The sequence below is a fragment of the Lissotriton helveticus genome, chromosome 7, assembly GCF_964261635.1.
Source record: "Lissotriton helveticus chromosome 7, aLisHel1.1, whole genome shotgun sequence".
Taxonomy (NCBI): domain Eukaryota; kingdom Metazoa; phylum Chordata; class Amphibia; order Caudata; family Salamandridae; genus Lissotriton; species Lissotriton helveticus.
Window position 1 is genome coordinate 1195857842 of NC_136068.1, and position 17718 is coordinate 1195875559.

Sequence of the window (17718 nt, forward strand, 5' to 3'; positions counted from 1 at the left end):
AATTTTTAAAAATTAAATTTGATGGCATTGAGGAAGTACAGCTAATTGGTCGTTGTTCTGCTAGATTTTTGCTTGTAAAAGACTTATATGTTCGCCGTAAGCAGTTTCCTGTTTGCTTGGCATATGCGGTGACAATTCATAAATCGCAAGGTTTAAGTGTAGACAGTGCATTGGTGAATATTGGCAGTTCTGTGTTCAAGGAGGGTATGGCATATGTGGCATTGTCACGAGTTAGAACTTTATCGGGATTGTACTTGATTGAGTGTGATGTCACAAACATTTGTGCGGATCTAGATTGTGTTAAGGAATACAATAGGTTAAGAAGAGAGTATGCGCCACATTTGCCTCATTATCCTTTGTTTGAGAAACGTGTGGTAGGCCGGAAACGAAGAAATGAGAACAATACTGGGGAGGTTGTAGCAAAAAGACAAAAAGTCAATGAACCTAAAATTACAAGCAGAAACAAAAAGGATTCTGTTGAAGATGTTGTTGGTTTTCAGTTTGAAAACAGTTCTGGTGTCAACTGCTATGCTAATGTAGTGGTTAATGTTTTGTTTTCTCTAGAAAATGTAAAAGAAGAGATTGTGGTCAATTCTGATCAAAGATTTTGCAGTTTGTTAAATTCTGTGTTACAGAAATGTAGCACTGATAGAAGAAACATAGAAAGTGTGTCTGAAATTCGAAATCTGTTAGACAGATGTTCAGGCCAAACACAATTCTCTCAAAATATTCAGCAAGATTGTCAGGAGTTTTTAATGTATATGCTTGATGTATTACATGCTGAAGGTGTAGATGTAGATCAGCTGTTTGGGCTTTCTTATCAATGGCAGCATGACTGCGAGAACTGTATGGTATCAAGTACTACTAGTGTAGACTCAGAAAGATTTATATATTTAACTTTGCCAGACAGTAAATCAGTCTCCTTTAATAAGCTAGTAAAAGCAGCTGATCACAACATGGAGTGTAGCCAATGTAAATCTGAAATGATGTCCACATTATTTATACGAACATATGGCCAGTATGTCATTTTAATGTTCCAACGATGTAGGCCTGATGGAACAAAATTGACAACTTTAATTAAAAATTTTGTAGCTTCGCAGTTGTCAATATCAGGAAGGACTTTTGTAACTGCAGCAATTATATATCATGACGGCCCTTCAATAACATCAGGACATTACACAGCTTATTTAAAGTCTAGAAATGGCTGGTCATTCTGCAATGATTCTGTTTTAATTTTCAAAAAAAAATTGCCGTATGACCTTAAAAACTCTTACCTGGTGTTTTTAAAACCAAAATTTTAGGGAAATAATCTCGGGATGTGCTCTGTGGAATTTCAAGAAGTTCTAATGGCTCCTACACAATTTGGCCTTGAGGATAAGTGTAGTTCAGAGACATAACTTCTAACCATAGGACTGGACGTCATGGAGAAATACGTGCACTTTGAATGAGTTCAGAAAAACTGTTTCTTTTTATAAGCTAATTGAAGCAGCCAATCAAAACATGGAGTAGAGGGAATGTAAGTCTGCAATGCTGTCTACTGTTTTACATTGCTTTGTGATTAAAAGTGATGTAGAGAATTAAATAATTGTAGTAGTCATAGAGGTAGTGTAAGTCTGCTTCATAGTAAGCAGTATCAGTGTCATAGGAAATGTAGAACATGACTGAGCAAGAAGGGGAAGATATTACTATTCCAGGATTGTGAAAATGATCTTCAACATTTTAATTCTGAAAGTTGCGGAAATGCCAAATGACGGGATTGGCTTACAAGAAATCCAAGAGTTATAAATGGCTCTGACCAGATTTGGCCTTGTGGAAAATTGTGGTAGAGAGCAAGAAGTCATTTATTGCATGTAATGTGTTTTTAAAAACGATGGAGATTTTCTTTCAGAAAGTGGCGGGCTGAAAGTAATAACAGCACAAAAGAGTGTAAGCTGTTCATAGGACATCCTTGGACGTCATGGAAAGTAAGTTAACTTTAAGGAGTTCTGAATTTTGATTTCTGATGTTGTATGGGTTTTTTAAACACAATCATTTTGATTGTGTTTTTTTTTCCCCGCTGTTACATGATGAATACCTTCAAGTCACTGTTTTTAGTGAAATTTGATACATTCTGAGAACAGCAAAAATAAACCATTTAAGATGTATAATTAATTCTGTACTGTTTGCATTTATGATGTATATGTAGAACTGTGTAGGAGGCATGGAGAAGGTGAGGCTTCTGTAAGTGTCAAAGTTGTTGCATGCACTGCTGCACTTCTGCGTATTCTTTCATATGCTAGACTACATCTGCACAATGAGATACCTAAGCAAAGGAAACACAAGTGATGTGATTGTGAAATGAGCAAAATAAATTGCACGTATTTCAATTACATCACCTGTGTTTCCTATCATTACGAATCACATTGTGCAGATCAAGTTTAGGTCTGTCCAGGGAAACATAGGAGATTTGGACTTTGTTGAAGAGTGCAGTGGACATGACTCACTTCATTGGTAGACCTTCACATGTATTATCTCCTCTGTACTCTTCAACAAGTGTAAATCTCATCTGCAACCCTGAGTAGGCCTCACCTGAAACAAACCTCTGGATAGTAGACATCTTATTGGCATCCTGAAGCAATTATTTAAAATTTTAGTGTCTTGCAACACTTTTCTGAAACAACAGCAATGCAAAAGATGCACCATGTTTTAAGATAGGCCTCACTTCATCTGCATCAAGATACTGTTAGTTTAAAATGTATATCTTTAGGACTGTGTAAGGGGCCTGGAGAAGCAGAAGCTTCTGTAAGTGTAAAAGTTGTTGAAAAACTGTTTGTCCTTCAATCTTTTCCCTTGTCTTTTCTAATTTTTAAATACATTTTTAAATATTTTTCAAATGTTTGTTCTCTCTTTCACAGATTGAAAGTATAAAAACAAAAAGTGAGTAATTTAACGACAATTATAAGGTAAATATTTTGTACTGTTTTCGTTACATTTCTATCACATTTAACTACTATTAGTTCCACTGCTTCATTTCTTTAACCCTCAGTTTCCTGCCTTTGCTACTTCCCTCATTCCTTTCTCTATTACCTACTTACTCAACTCCTTCCACTCTTTTTCTCAGTCCCTCTCTTCTCATAGTTCCTCACTCTTGTTCACTCACTGCGTCTCTATTACTCTTAGTGTCTTTGACTGATCACTCTATCACTACTTGTTCATAATGCTTTCTCTGTGTAGTTGAAGCACACTAAGGGGAATATTATGAACACAGCCAATAAAATTATTGCTCTTTTTATTGGCAGAAAACTGGTGCAAAAGTGGTTTTAGTGGCAGTTTTCTGCCACAAAAGCAGCTTTAGCGACACATTTCTGCCAATAAAAGCTGCAAAACTTTTATTGCCTATGTTGATGATATGGCTCTATGTTAATTACATTTCTTTGCTGTTTCAATTAATCTTTTTCTGTTATTTTTTGTTTTCTGTTTTCTATTTTTTCTCTCTGTTATTCCTCATGTTTTAATCTTATTTTGAACATTCACTCACATTCTCCAAGAAACTCTTCTTTGTTAATGTTATACTCTCTTTTTTTTTCTTTCACTTCGTTATCTATTTTGTTTTTCACAATTATACCCTCTTCTGTCTTTTCTTCGGTAAATAGATCTATTAAACAGTATCTCTTCTTTACTCCCTATAGCTGTCTTTCTTTTAACATCACTCTCTGTTTCCTTTCCTTATACTTACACTTTTTTGAAAAAAAAACATTTTTTTGGTTAGCTCCCGGTCCGCGTACCGGGAAGCTAACCCGGAAGCGAACCAAAAGAAATAGAGCTTGCCAGAGTGCTAAACATTCTAGCAATTTTTTTGGAAAGGGAAGGTAGTTCTGAAAAGAACTTTTTTTTTTATATTTTTGTTGTTTTATATATTTTTTTATTTTTTGAACATTTTTTGTTTTTTTTGTATTTTTTGAACGATTTTATATTTTTTTTGGTTTTTTTGGGGGGGGGGAAACAACAAAAAACAGGCGTTGAAAAGGGCTCAACAGGAGCAAAAAAAAATTACTGGGGGCGGTTAGGGCAATCATGGTGTTCATACGCCAGGTTGAGTGCATTGATGCTCATGTTGCCACAAGCTAATAATGCACGACAGTGCATACATAAGTGAATCATGTGCCCAAAATTTTCTTGAATATTTGGCACAGTTTCCCGTGCCTCTTCTGGTGTTAGAGAAACCGGTATTGTTGGTCTGGCCACAGGAGTTGGTCTTGGATTGTCGTGCATATCCCTTAATTCCGCCCGGCTGTAATTTAGGGGATGTTTCCTTGTCATGTGCCTGTGCATTGTGTGATTTCCAAAGCTATATTTTTTGTCCGTCCCTCTGGACAATTGTTCCTTGCATATGAGGCAGGTGACATACCTCGCATTGACTTTTTTTTGGCCACGAGGTATTGAAAAAAACTGCCAGATGAAACTGGCTTTCTTTCTGGAAACCCGGGGCAACTCTTCTAAAAATTGTGGTTCTTCTCCCTCCTCATCCATTTCTTCCTCTTCCTCCTCAGTGTTGGTCAGGACCTGGGGAGGTGGTCCTCTCTTCCCATGAGGAGGTGGTGGTGGTGGTGGGGGTCCACCAGCTGAAGCTACCAATGAAGCCATTTTCCAACAAGCAAAATAGGTCTTCCTCTCACAATGATGAAAGTCAGAGTGAGGAAAGAAGGAGGGGTTTTCATCATTTGGGAAAAAACAATACTTCTCAACCAATGAAAAGTGTTATTTTTAAGTCACCTGACCTAGCCTTCCATCATTATGAAACCAAAAGTGAAATGAACCAATGAAAAGTTTTATTAACAAGTCACATGACCTCTCACGCTCATGTTACGCGCTGCGGAACGCGCCCCGGTTAGCTTCCGGGTCGCTGAGCTTCGCGCCTCGGTCCGCGCCCCGGGACACTTTGGGTGCGCTAACGCGATACGTCACAAGACGCATTTCGCGGCAACGCGATACGTCGCGCTTTCGCGCCGCGGATCGCTTCCAGGGAGCTGCGTTTCGCGCCTCGGTCCGCGCCCCGGGGCACTTCCGGGTGCGCTAACGCAGTACGTCATAAGACGCATTACGCGGCAACGCGATACCGTCACTATGTTGATTTCTTACCGGTTCGCGGACCGGGTCGCGGAATCAAATTGAGCTAACGGGAAGCTTCCCGGTTCGCGGACCGGGAGCGAAACAAAAAAAATATTTAAAAAAAATTATTAATAAACATATAAAATATATTTTTGGATTTAAAGAAGAATACATTTTACAGCTATAGATATTAGCTTTTAAAAAACCAATGAAATTCACTGAAAAAACCATAGGTTATAGACCATATATAGTTAGGAATTAGCATTTACAAAACCTTGAAAATTCACTGAAAAAAACATAGGTTATAGACCATATATAGTTAGGAATTAGCATTTAAAAAACCTTATTTTACTCACACAAAACCATTGAAATTCCATATATAGTTAGTTGTACTAACTATATATCGCGCACCCGCAATCCACTGCTGATCATGTCACATATTACATCATTCATGACATGGTCAGTGACATCACTGATGACATCACTGATGACATCTCAAATGACATCACTGATGACATCACTGATGACATCTCAAATGACATCACTGATGACATCACTGATGACATCTCAAATGACATCACTGATGACATCACTGATAACATCTCAAATGACATCACTGATAACATCTCAAATGACATCACTGATGACATCTCATTTGACATCAATGGTCACATCACTGATGATATCATTCATGTGACAATACAATGCATCTCCTCACACTTTAATATAACCTGTTACACCCAGTGTTAAATACAGAATATATATTTTTAAACAATTGACACACCAATACTAGTTACTACATACGCACTCACTGATTCCTACGTCTACACACACATTCACTCATTCACCCATACAATCATTCATACATACAATCACTCATCTTTAGAACACTATCATATGCACTCATACACCCTATACAGACACTCACACTCTGCCACTCATCCTTGGAGTTACTCACACACCTAGTCAGTCCTGTAAAGAATCAATCACACTTCCATTTTCTAATCTATACAGTTAAACATAGAGTACCTTACATTTTCAAACATATTCTAACACATACTTACTCTCTTATAAATCATTGATACAAGAACACATTGATCTGCACAGAGTCACACATCTCCCAGCCAGCCACACACACACTCAGTCTCCCATACAAATACTTGGACAATCAATCAATAACCCATATAGTTACTCATATAGCTACTGATCAACACATGCAGCAGTTTACAGAATACCAGACATAATGATGCACAAATTAAGACAGTTTAGTCACTAACCTATGCATTCAGTGAGACACATTTAATCACTCACTCATACAGTCAGTCACGCACCTACTAAAACCTTCATTCAGACACTTATACATCCACTCATTCAGTTGTGATGTGATGTCATCAGTGATGTCATTTGAGATGTCATCAGTGATGTCATTTGAGATGTCATCAGTGATGTCATCAGTGATGTCACTGACCATGTCATGAATGATGTAATATGTGACATGATCAGCAGTGGATTGCGGGTGCGCGATATATAGTTAGTACAACTAACTATATATGGAATTTCAATGGTTTTGTGTGAGTAAAATAAGGTTTTTTAAATGCTAATTCCTAACTATATATGGTCTATAACCTATGGTTTTTTCAGTGAATTTTCAAGGTTTTGTAAATGCTAATTCCTAACTATATATGGTCTATAACCTATGGTTTTTTCAGTGAATATATATATATATATATATATACTATATGCATGTATATATATAGATTTGTGTGTAATGTGCGTAGGTATACATATATATAAAAATATCATATATATATTGTTAGAAATTGCCCTTTTTGCAGGGTTATCCCCAAACTTTTTGCTTCTCCCTCCTTTATTTTTCCTGACCCGTGTTTGTTGGCAATAGGACTCTGGGCACTTTACCACTGCTGATCAGTGCTAAAGTGCATATGCTCTCTGTGTAAATTGTTATTGTAATTGGTTATCCATGATTGGCATATTTGTATCACCAAGAAGTTCCTAGTAAAGTGCATTGAGTGTGCCAGGGCTGGTGATACAAATGCTACTAGTGGACCTGCAATACTGATTGTGCCACCCACATGTGTAGCCCTAAAATGGTGTCTCAGGCCTGCCACCGCAGTGCCTGTGTACAGTCTGTGAACTGCCATGTCAACCTGGCCAGTGCCCCCACTAACCAGGCCTAACCCTTCCCCTTCTGTGCACATTGGTCACCCCTATGGAAGGCCCAAGGTACCCCCTTGGGCAGGATGCAGTGTATGTGAAAGGTAGAGCATTTACTAGTGCAAGTGACATGCTCTGGTAGTGAATTACAGCCATTTTCGTTTTTCACTATTCTAAGGCTATCTTGCCCATAGGCTATCATGGGGAATGCTGGCTACAGTGGGTACCAGCATATCTTCCCATAGGAGCAAGATAGGACATAAAAGTCTGGTATCCCTGAACTCAGAATTTAATAACACATCTTTGTTTTTAAATCCTGTGTTTGAGAACAGCACTTTTAGAAAGTGGCGGTTCTCTTGTCTGACCTTTCTTTGTGCCTTAGCCTGTTTTTGAATTGAATGTCTGGTTTGTGAGTGACAGAGGCTGGGTGGCTCCCAGAGGCTGAGTGGGCCATCCCTGGGCTGAATAGCTCCATCTGCATCTAGAGTGGTGGGAGGGGATAGCACCTGGGCCTGAATAGGGCTGTGCCTGCTTTCCGAAATGCTGGCTCCACCTCCTGCTGGACGGCTGACGACCCTGCCCCTCTCTCTGAAAGGAAAGGAGAGGCCAGGAAAAAAAAGTGCTCAAGAACCCCTAGAACTGGCTCAGACCGGGCACAGAGTCCTCCTGCACAAACGTAACAAAGACTTTTAGGGGTATTAGTGTAGGACCCCAGACTACAGAAAATTAGATCATCCTGGAATCAAGAAGGAACCTCTGCTAAGGAGAAAGCTGAAAGACTGAAGAAGGAAGACTGTCCTGCTGTTGCTTTGCTGGACTGACCTGCAGTTGCTTTGCTGCCAAGGAGAGGGGAAGGACTTTGTTGTTGCTTTGTCCCCTTGCTTGAAGAGATCTCCAAGGGCCTGTTGTGAGCTGGCCTCCTATTAAGAAGTCCCAGGAACAAAAGGACTTCATCCCCAGCTTTCCCTGAACTTTGCTGAGAGAGTTCTGCCATTCTTGAGTGCTGAATCCGACTGAGGGGCATCTGGAAGTTGTGGCCTGCTGTTTGGAAAGCTGGAGAATAAGAAACTAAGACTATCTGCAATTTTTCACGCATCGCTCGCTTATGGAGCGCATCCCCGTCAGTGCGAGGAAATTCCCGCCACCGCGAAGATCGAGATCGTCGCAGCGCCTGTTTCCACTGCAAGAACCAATGCATCCTTCGCTTGCGGAACGCATCGCTCCGGTGCGGAAAAAGTACCATCGCTGTGAGTATCGTCGCAGAGCCTGTCATCGCTGGGTGAGATCGCCGCACCACTTGCTTGCGGACCGCATCACGTCGCTTCGAGTATTGTCGCAAAGCCATTGCATCGAGAGGAGAAGATCGCGGCTGCGCCGCGCATCACCGCCGCACCTGAGACCGTCGCTGTCCCGAAGATCGTCGCATCGTGCCTTTGCGAGACGCTCCCTACGGAACCTACGCACCGGAATCCATACAAGGTATCGCCACCCTCCCCATACAGACCGGATTTGTCGCAAAACGCCCGCTGCGTCCAGTGGGGCTGTTGCATCGCCTCCCCAGGAGTGACGCATCGCTTGCTTTCCACCACACCAGTTTCTGTTTGAACTTTGTCGCATCTAAAGGTACGGTTGGCTAAATGTGACGCAGCTGTGAACTATTTTCACGCAACTGTGGATTATTTTAACGCTACCTTAAGAACTCTTTTGAAACCATAATCTTGAACTGTGTATGTTGGATTTTTGTCGTTTTGGTCTTGTCTAGTTTAGATTAAATACTTCTATTTTTCTAAACTGTTGTGGAGTCCATTTGTGGTGTTTTCACTGTATTACTGTGAATATTGGTACAAATATTTAGCACCCTGCCTTTGATAAGCCGGTCTGCCTGTGCCAAGCTACCAAGGGGGTGAGCAGGGGTTATCTAAAGAGTGGTTCCTCCTTACCCTGACTAGAAGCAAGGGTCCCTATTTGGACAGTGGTACCTACCTCTGCCAACTAGAGACCCCCAGTTCTAATCTATGACTGCATGTGAACAAGGGCTTTGTAAGCCCGAAACGCGTCTTGCCCTCTTGCCCCACACCTTTCCTGCAATAAAAGACCTGTGAATCTTCAGCTGTGGTCCGTCTCCTGCTTGCCTCGCTGTTCCGGTTCTTGCGCTTGAGCTGCAGTGGCGTTGTCAGGAGTTTGCGCACATATATATATATATATATATATATATATATATATATATATATATATATATATATATATATATATATATACAAAAAAAGAAGGAGAGAACTCTGGGTAGTTCCCAAGTTTAGGTGGAAGGCAGCTCCTGTATAGAGCACCCTCAACACCAGCGACACTCTAAAGTTGCTCCCCTCAAATGTCTGCTTTTCTATCAAAGTTTTTAAGCATTGGATTAGCACAGTGCTATCCACGCCGAGATAGACATGGACAAAGTCTTTTGCCATTTGTACAGCAAAGTCTTTAAGCATAGGATTAGCACAGTGCTATCCACACCGAGCTGTAAAACGACAAATCCATTTACCACTCCAGGCACAATATTACAGCTTTGGGTTGGTAAAATACCATCCAAGCCAACATGAAATGAAAGCAACCCCTGACACGTGGTTCGCTGTCATTACAGCTCTTCAGAGAGGTTTAGCTTTGTCCAGACACAAGGGAACACCCAGTATAAGTCAAAACAATACCCTTGCAGGCATAGAGTGACGCATAAATTATGCAAAAAAGGAGAGAACTATGGGTAGTTCCCAAGTTTAGGTGGAAGCCAGTTCCTGTATAGAGAACCCTCAACACCAGCGACACTCTAAATTTGCTTACCTCAAATGTCTGCTTTTCTATCAAAGTTTTTAAGCATAGGATTAGCACAGTGCTATCCACGCTGAGACAGAAATGGACAAAGTCTTTTGCCATTTATACAGCAAAGTCTTTATATATATATATATATACGGGGCAACGCTCCTCCACTCTTAACAGAGGATTCTCCCCTGGCCTAGAGTGCAGTTCACATCATTGTTAACACCCTGGTCCATAAACTCTGCAAAGCAAGCAAAGAACAGCTGCAACCAGACTGGTGACACACGCACAGTCACACATTTCAGAGACAAAGCTGGAGGAATGGAAAGCACATATGGAAAAAAGCTTGTAACCGATCTGCAAGGTGCCTGTTAATGAGCTCTGTTAATGTGCTGCGTAGGCGCTATCACCGCCTGGTAGTGATCTAAACGGGCCGCTAAGAATTTACACAAGCAGAAAATCTATAATTGCCTCCAGAAGGAGAATGTGATACCAGTGCTTGATACTCTTCAACGTGCAGAGAGAGCCTGATAGTTGTTTGAAAGGGCACTCAGGCTTGTGATATACATTTATAAAGGGGCCAAAATGTCGGATGTAATTTTAAAGGGAATCATCCTCAATTTTAGGTGTATAAGGGCACACCTGTTTCTGTTATAAGCTATTAAGGGCACCAGAATGTCTGCTATACTTCCAAAACGGTTCCTAACCTTCTAATATAGGGTTACAAGGGCACCTGTTCCCTGAATCATCATATATACGTTTATATGGGTACCATTTTTTTTTTATAAAGGCTTAAAAGAGAACCTGGGCTTCTAATGTAAACTTAAAATGACACCTGACCTTTCATATTAGTTTTAAGGGGTCCATGAACTTTTGGTTTATGTTTAAAAGGACACCTGCGATTTTGATATAAGTTCAAGAGAGCACCTGAGCTTTTGATAAACATGCAAAAGGGCACCGATCTTTTGATAGCAGTTTAAAATGGCACCTGATGTTTTCATAGAAGGTTAAACAGGTACCTACGCTTTTGATAGAAGTTTATGGGTTTGTCCTTACCTATGATATCAGTTTAAAGGGAGCCTACTTTTTTTTCTATAGGGTTCATGATGCTCTTAATAACAGTTTGTGAGCACTTGATGTGCATTACTAAGAGGGGGCTTGCACTTCTGAAGTGAGTTAGACAACATTTTAGAGATTCTGATGTAAGATTATAGTGTGATGAACTTCTTATAGAAATGTATAAAGGTAGCCCCGTTGAAGCCAAGGTATTTATGGGGGACCTGCAGGATCATAACATTTCTAAAATATATCAAACCCTGGTGACAAATAGTCCCACACGATAGATAATCTCAGGGAAAGGTGGGAAGATGACCTTGGCCCCTTGGATGAGGAAGACTGGACGGAAGCGCTTGCGTCCCCTCGGGAAGCGGCGATAGCCATACTTCTCCGGTTGATCCAATTCAACTATCTCCACCGAGTATCTTATACTCGTGTTCGATTGTGGAGGGCTGGCCTGATAGAGTCCATGGTGTGCCTGCGCTGCGGCTCAGGGGATGGCACTCTACTTCACACAATTTGGCTATGATAGAAAAGTTCTGGCGAAGAGTTCTGGCTTGCCTCGCGGAGGTTCTGAGATGGGAGCTCCCCTACCCTCCAAAATTGATGCTACTACATGTAATGGAGGGGGTGGGGGGAATATCTACAAGCGCCACTTGCTGATGCTGGGCTTTACGCTGGCTAAGCGGGACATTGCCCGTATGTGGAAGGCTGGAGCTCCACCCCTGCTGCCGGCATGGAAGAATGGGTTGGATTTTAATATGGGGCTGGAGGTTCCCATCTTTCAGGTACGTGGGTGCCCGATGGAGCATTATAAGATCTGGAAAAGGTGGGTGGTGTATCCGGGCTTGGATCTGGAGCCCCCTGTCGTGAGAGATGTGGCACTTGAGGGTTAAGCTGGGTAGGAGTTGTGGTTTTAGGTTAGTTGGGTCCTGTGAATGGTGTTTTCCTTTTATGTACGTGCGACTGTGGATTAATATTGGTGGTGTGTAAAGACAGTGGGGGGGGGGTTGCTTCCTTATAATTTTTGTTTTTTATTATGTTTATGTAAAATGTCAATGCACCATGCTTTTTTGTGATGTGTGGCAGTTTGTCTCTGGGTTACAAAGCTCTGCACTGCTTGTGACAATTGGCGAAATAAAATTTGTTTTAAAAAAAAACAAAAAATTTATAAAGGTGCGTCAGTTAATGATGATAGAGTAAAGAGGCCTGAGTTTTTTATATAAATGTATAAGGGCATCTGAACTAACTTTTATAGGGCAGTTGAACTTCGGTTTAAAGCTTTAAAGAGTAACCAAGTTGTAATAATTTAGGGTTATAATGTGTCTGAACTTTTGATATAGTTTTTTTAAGGGTAGATGATCTTATAATATAAGTTTAATAAGGCATCTGAGCTTCGGATATACGTGTAAATACATTGGATAGCCCAATAAGTATATATCTAAGCTTGTAATGTTCTTTAGTGAGAGCGCCTGATCCTCTGATAAACGTTTACAAAAAGGAGCACACAAGTTTCGGATAAAAGTTTACATTGGCGCCAAGACTTCTGATTTAAATCAAGAACGCGATTTGGCTACTGCTATATGTTAAAAAGCATTGGCATAGCCAACAGGTCCACACTGGGAACTTATATATAACCAAAAATCTGGATTTTGGCAGCATAGTGCCGCCCACTCCAGGCAGGGGATGAGAGTGAATGTGACTTGTTTTTGGAAATTGGACAAGAGCAAAGACTCCTTGCGTTCCTGTCCTGATGGGCACAGCACTGCAAGAGAGTAACATAGTTGAAATGCGCGGAGCTTAGCAAGATTGTCTCGGGAATTTATAAAACAGATAAATACATGTACATTTGTTAAACCATGGTATACACGAGAGAACTGTAAAATGTGTCCCTTTCTCTGTCACACGTCGTTTTCCTCTCTGCGCTCCCTCCTTACCCATAACTAATTGCATTTGGACATCATTACCTCTTTCAAACCCCTTGTGGTTGTGAAAAATGTTTTTTCTGATAGTGTTCCAACGTTAAGAAAAAGGGTTAATGTCCTATAGTCTAGAAGCCTATTATTTGTGTTTTGTGTGAAGCAGCTCAGCTCCATAAAGGCGTAGTCAAAGATAGGGCTCTCCCAAGCTCCTCATCAATTATTTCGATTTGGGATTCAGGACTACAGTTAATATGCTTATAAATACTTTGTGGAATACGTTCCACAAAAAGAATGTAAACTTTACATTATCTGCATCGAGCTTAGCGATGGCATTTAGGCATACAGTAAACATCATGTGTTTAGTGAGAGCAGGCACAAATGAAGTTTAAACTCTGCACTATTTGTGTCTTTTCCTTATTAGAAGCAGACAAACAAAAATAATGTAAATTATGCACTATTTGTATTGTGTGCTTAGTGAGGGAGAATGTAAACAAAGCTCAATAAGGGCAGAGGAAAGACTGTAAACACTGCTTTAGTTGCACTGTGTGCTCAATGAGGGAAGACGGTGGCCACTGCTCTGTTTGCAGCATGTGCTTAAGACGGGCCGTCTAAAGTCTGTAAACAGTGCTCAGTAAGGGCAAAGCAAAGTCTGTGAACAATTAGTTAGGGCAGAGGAAAGTATGTAAACAAAGCTCAGTAAGGGCAGAGGAAAGACTGTAAACACTGCTTTATTTGCACAGTGTGCTTAATGAGGGAAGACGGTGGCCACTGCTCTGTTTGCAGCATGTGCTTAGTACGGGCAGACTGAAGTCTGTAAACAGTGCTCGGTAAGGGCAAAGCACAGTCTGTAAACAATGTTCAGTTAGGGCAGAGGAAAGTATGTAAACAAAGCTCAGTAAGGGCAGAGGAAAGACTGTAAACACTGCTTTATTTGCACTGTGTGCTTAATGAGGGAAGACGGTGGCCACTGCTCTGTTTGCAGCATGTGCTTAGTACGGGCAGACTGAAGTCTGTAAACAGTGCTCGGTAAGGGCAAAGCACAGTCTGTAAACAATGTTCAGTTAGGGCAGAGGAAAGTATGTAAACAAAGCTCAGTAAGGGCAGAGGAAAGACTGTAAACACTGCTTTATTTGCACAGTGTGCTTAATGAGGGAAGACGGTGGCCACTGCTCTGTTTGCAGCATGTGCTTAGTACGGGCAGACTGAAGTCTGTAAACAGTGCTCGGTAAGGGCAAAGCACAGTCTGTAAACAATGTTCAGTTAGGGCAGAGGAAAGTATGTAAACAAAGCTCAGTAAGGGCAGAGGAAAGACTGTAAACACTGCTTTATTTGCACTGTGTGCTTAATGAGGGAAGACGGTGGCCACTGCTCTGTTTGCAGCATGTGCTTAGTACGGGCAGACTGAAGTCTGTAAACAGTGCTCGGTAAGGGCAAAGCACAGTCTGTAAACAATGTTCAGTTAGGGCAGAGGAAAGTATGTAAACAAAGCTCAGTAAGGGCAGAGGAAAGACTGTAAACACTGCTTTATTTGCACCGTGTGCTTAATGAGGGAAGACGGTGGCCACTGCTCTGTTTGCAGCATTTGCTTATTACAGGCAGACTAAAGTCCGTAAACAGTGCTCGGTAAGGGCAAAGCAAAGTCTGTAAACAATGCTCTACTTGGATCATTTGCTTAGTGATGGCAAACACCCAGACTGTTAAGGTGCGCCTTTTGGATGCTTTTGAAGGTTGACACAGGAACAGAATAACAATAAGTCTTCAGTATCATATAATCATCGTAAGATTTACATTTAATGGTGAAGTCCTGTCTTTCCAAAACTCATTGGATTGTTCAGGGTTGTCCGTATGTCCACACTCACCCCGTTGCAGCATCTGGGAGGTGAAGCGGTATGACCCCGCCTGTCCTTCACTATGTACCCCATATACTAACCGAACTTAGCAAAAGTTAACTGGATACTCACACATCCGCATCACGAGTATTTGAAGTGGGCTCTGGCTGCGTGCACGATTTCACAGAGGTACAAAAGTAAGAACGCCAGCCCCCAAGCGACAGCAGAAGTCTGGGCCGGGTCTCTATTTTGGACGTGCCCCCATTGCCACAGGTGAAGGGTATAATGCCACAAACAAGGGGCGCGTTCTGAAACGGCCGTTATGGAACAGGAATCGACCGAAGTGCACCGCTTCCTATTTCACGCAACTTTGATGGCGGGCCTTACAAGTTCCAAGGAGAGGGGGACATGCTCCTTTAACGGTGTGTTTCTCAAAGCTCTCAACGTGGCCATTCTGGTTCCAAATTGCAAATTGTATTTGCACAGTGTGAATGGGGAGGTGATGCTGCATGGGGCTTGGCGTGTCCCTCGCAGTTTGTTCATCTGGGCCCCTGAGATGAAGCTCGACCTCCATGCTGCCTAGTCATGTTTTAGTTCAACGCTCTTCAGCCATAGGCCTCTGGTGCATCAGGCATATAAAAACAAATCGTACTACAAAAGGAGTCAACAATAGATAACAATAGAAAGTAGAATGGTCATGATAGATTAAAAAAACTTGTAAAATCAAAAAAAGAAAAGACATCAACACGCGAAAGGGAGATTGAGAGAGCGAGAGAGAAGCTACGGATGGTAACGCTGGTAAGAGAGAATCCGTTGTGGGTAGAAAAGTATAGGAATGGAAGGCAGGAGGGAAATTCTCAGCACCGGGGATAGGAATATATGAATGGCTGACTTTGGTACAAATAATACATCTTAGGATAGGGGATAGAAACACAGATGGGAAAGGAAGGCTGCACATACAAATACAAGTAGAATATTTGCTAAAAGGCGGGAGTTAGAATTGTGCAACATTCAGTCCTAAATGTGATGCACCAGAGCAAGATCCCAGGTGTACCACACGCCTTCTTCCTTCGTCCAGCCATGTTGTTCAGAGCCCACTTCCATTCTAAATTTTTCTTTATCCATGTATTTAATTTCTCTTGGGCGAGGAGTGCGACCAATGATATTCAGAATCATTTTCAAGTTAGATTTTTCATACTCAGGCCTTTGTTGCTGCTTGCACCCACCTACTCACAAATGACCCCTCTCACTTATTGACCTGTTCACTCAATCATTCGTTCTCTGACCTACCATCCTGTAACTCATTCAATAATTGGTTCAAGTGACTCATTTATCCCGGTATGTTTCTACCCTTCATTTAATAACTAATCTCATCACTCCCACTGACTCATTTAGTAATCACACGTTCATTCACAAATTCAGGCTCTAATACATTCAATCGCACCCATTCAATGATTTACTCACCAATTTGCTCACTCATTCATCCCCTCACAAATGATTCATTTTCATACTCATTAAGTCACTAACTTATTGTCTTCCTACCTACTCATAAACCTTCTCATTCCTTTGCCATTCATTTATCAGGCACTGACTTTATTCACTCTCTCACTCTGATTATCCTGAACCTGTTCATTTCTTTCCTTACTTGTTATTTCACAGACCAGTGCTCGCTCGCCCACTATGCTGCACACTTACTCGTTCTCTAAAGATCCTTCTTAATCATATAATAATTGCGTTGTTATTTAAATCAACAACTTATAGTAACTCATCGACCAAAAATGTTTGATAGGTCCCTTGCTTTTGATGCTATACTTATGGTCCTGCTTATTTTTTTTGTTTGTTATGCCTATACACTTCTTTACTGTAAAGCGCTCTGATACCCGCAAGGGTCTTTTTCGCGCTCTATAAAACTTTCGAAATAAATAAATAAATAAAGGTAACCAGAACAACCCTTTGCCCTATCAGCGTCAATGAACTCATCCGATGGACACTGGTGGGTCTACTCCTGCCAATGAGTCTTGAATTTACCTGCCAAGACTCCAGCCAAGTAGATGATGCTGATCCTCAGTGCGCCGTGCACCATCTCCAGGGGAATGCCAACCAGGAGTTGCAGCACTATGTTCAATCCAAGATGTTCTATCCTGGGATAAAAAATAGAATGTTTATGTTAATCTTTGAAGACGGAGTCTTGGTGTAGATCTCTGACAGTGACACAGAAAGGTATGGCTCAGCAGGGAAATAAGTTTTGGATTTGAGAAATCAGGTGACCAAAGAGTTCCCTGAAACTGCAAACATCATAGTGCAGCCAAGCTACTGATGGTGCCCGCTTTATCTCATCTCCATTCAGTGCTCTAACCTTTACTTCATCTCCATGACCGTGCCACTCACCTTTACTTTGTTAGCCAATACGGTTTGCACTGCTACCTCATTTGCAATTAAATTAACTATTTAAACACATAAGGGTAAGTGTACGGATTACGGTAAGTGCTGGATGTTATATCAGGGTAAAGTTTAGGATAAATATTAGGGCTAGGGGTAGGATAGGGTGGAGGTTGTGTTTGGATGAGAATTAGAATAAGGATAATGGCTAGGGTAATGTCAGGGCCACGGGGATTATACGAGTGTGCGGCCACAGCGATATTTGAATAATTATAGATTTGCCGTATTTGCCACATAATCCATCACCTGCCGCATAATCTGCAGATTTTAGCAAAAAAACATGGTTTGTAGCTCCATTGTTTCAAAAAATGCAATAACATAGGTTTCCTCGAAGTGGAAGGACCTTTGCAAAGCTGGACTAGTCACCTTTCTGTTTCTTATTGTTATATTTGAGTGGTAAACTGATACTA

At 41.2% G+C, this 17718-nt stretch overlaps 1 protein-coding gene across 1 annotated transcript in view; it reads right to left on the bottom strand.

The window, feature by feature from the left end:
* The window catches only part of RHBDL3 (rhomboid like 3), a 605698-nt gene that overhangs the window by 71455 nt on the left and 516525 nt on the right, over positions 1–17718 (bottom strand). The window contains exon 6 of the mRNA XM_078650797.1: positions 16898–17010. Coding sequence (XP_078506923.1) covers positions 16898–17010 — 113 coding nt within the window. The remainder of the gene's footprint in view (positions 1–16897; positions 17011–17718) is intronic.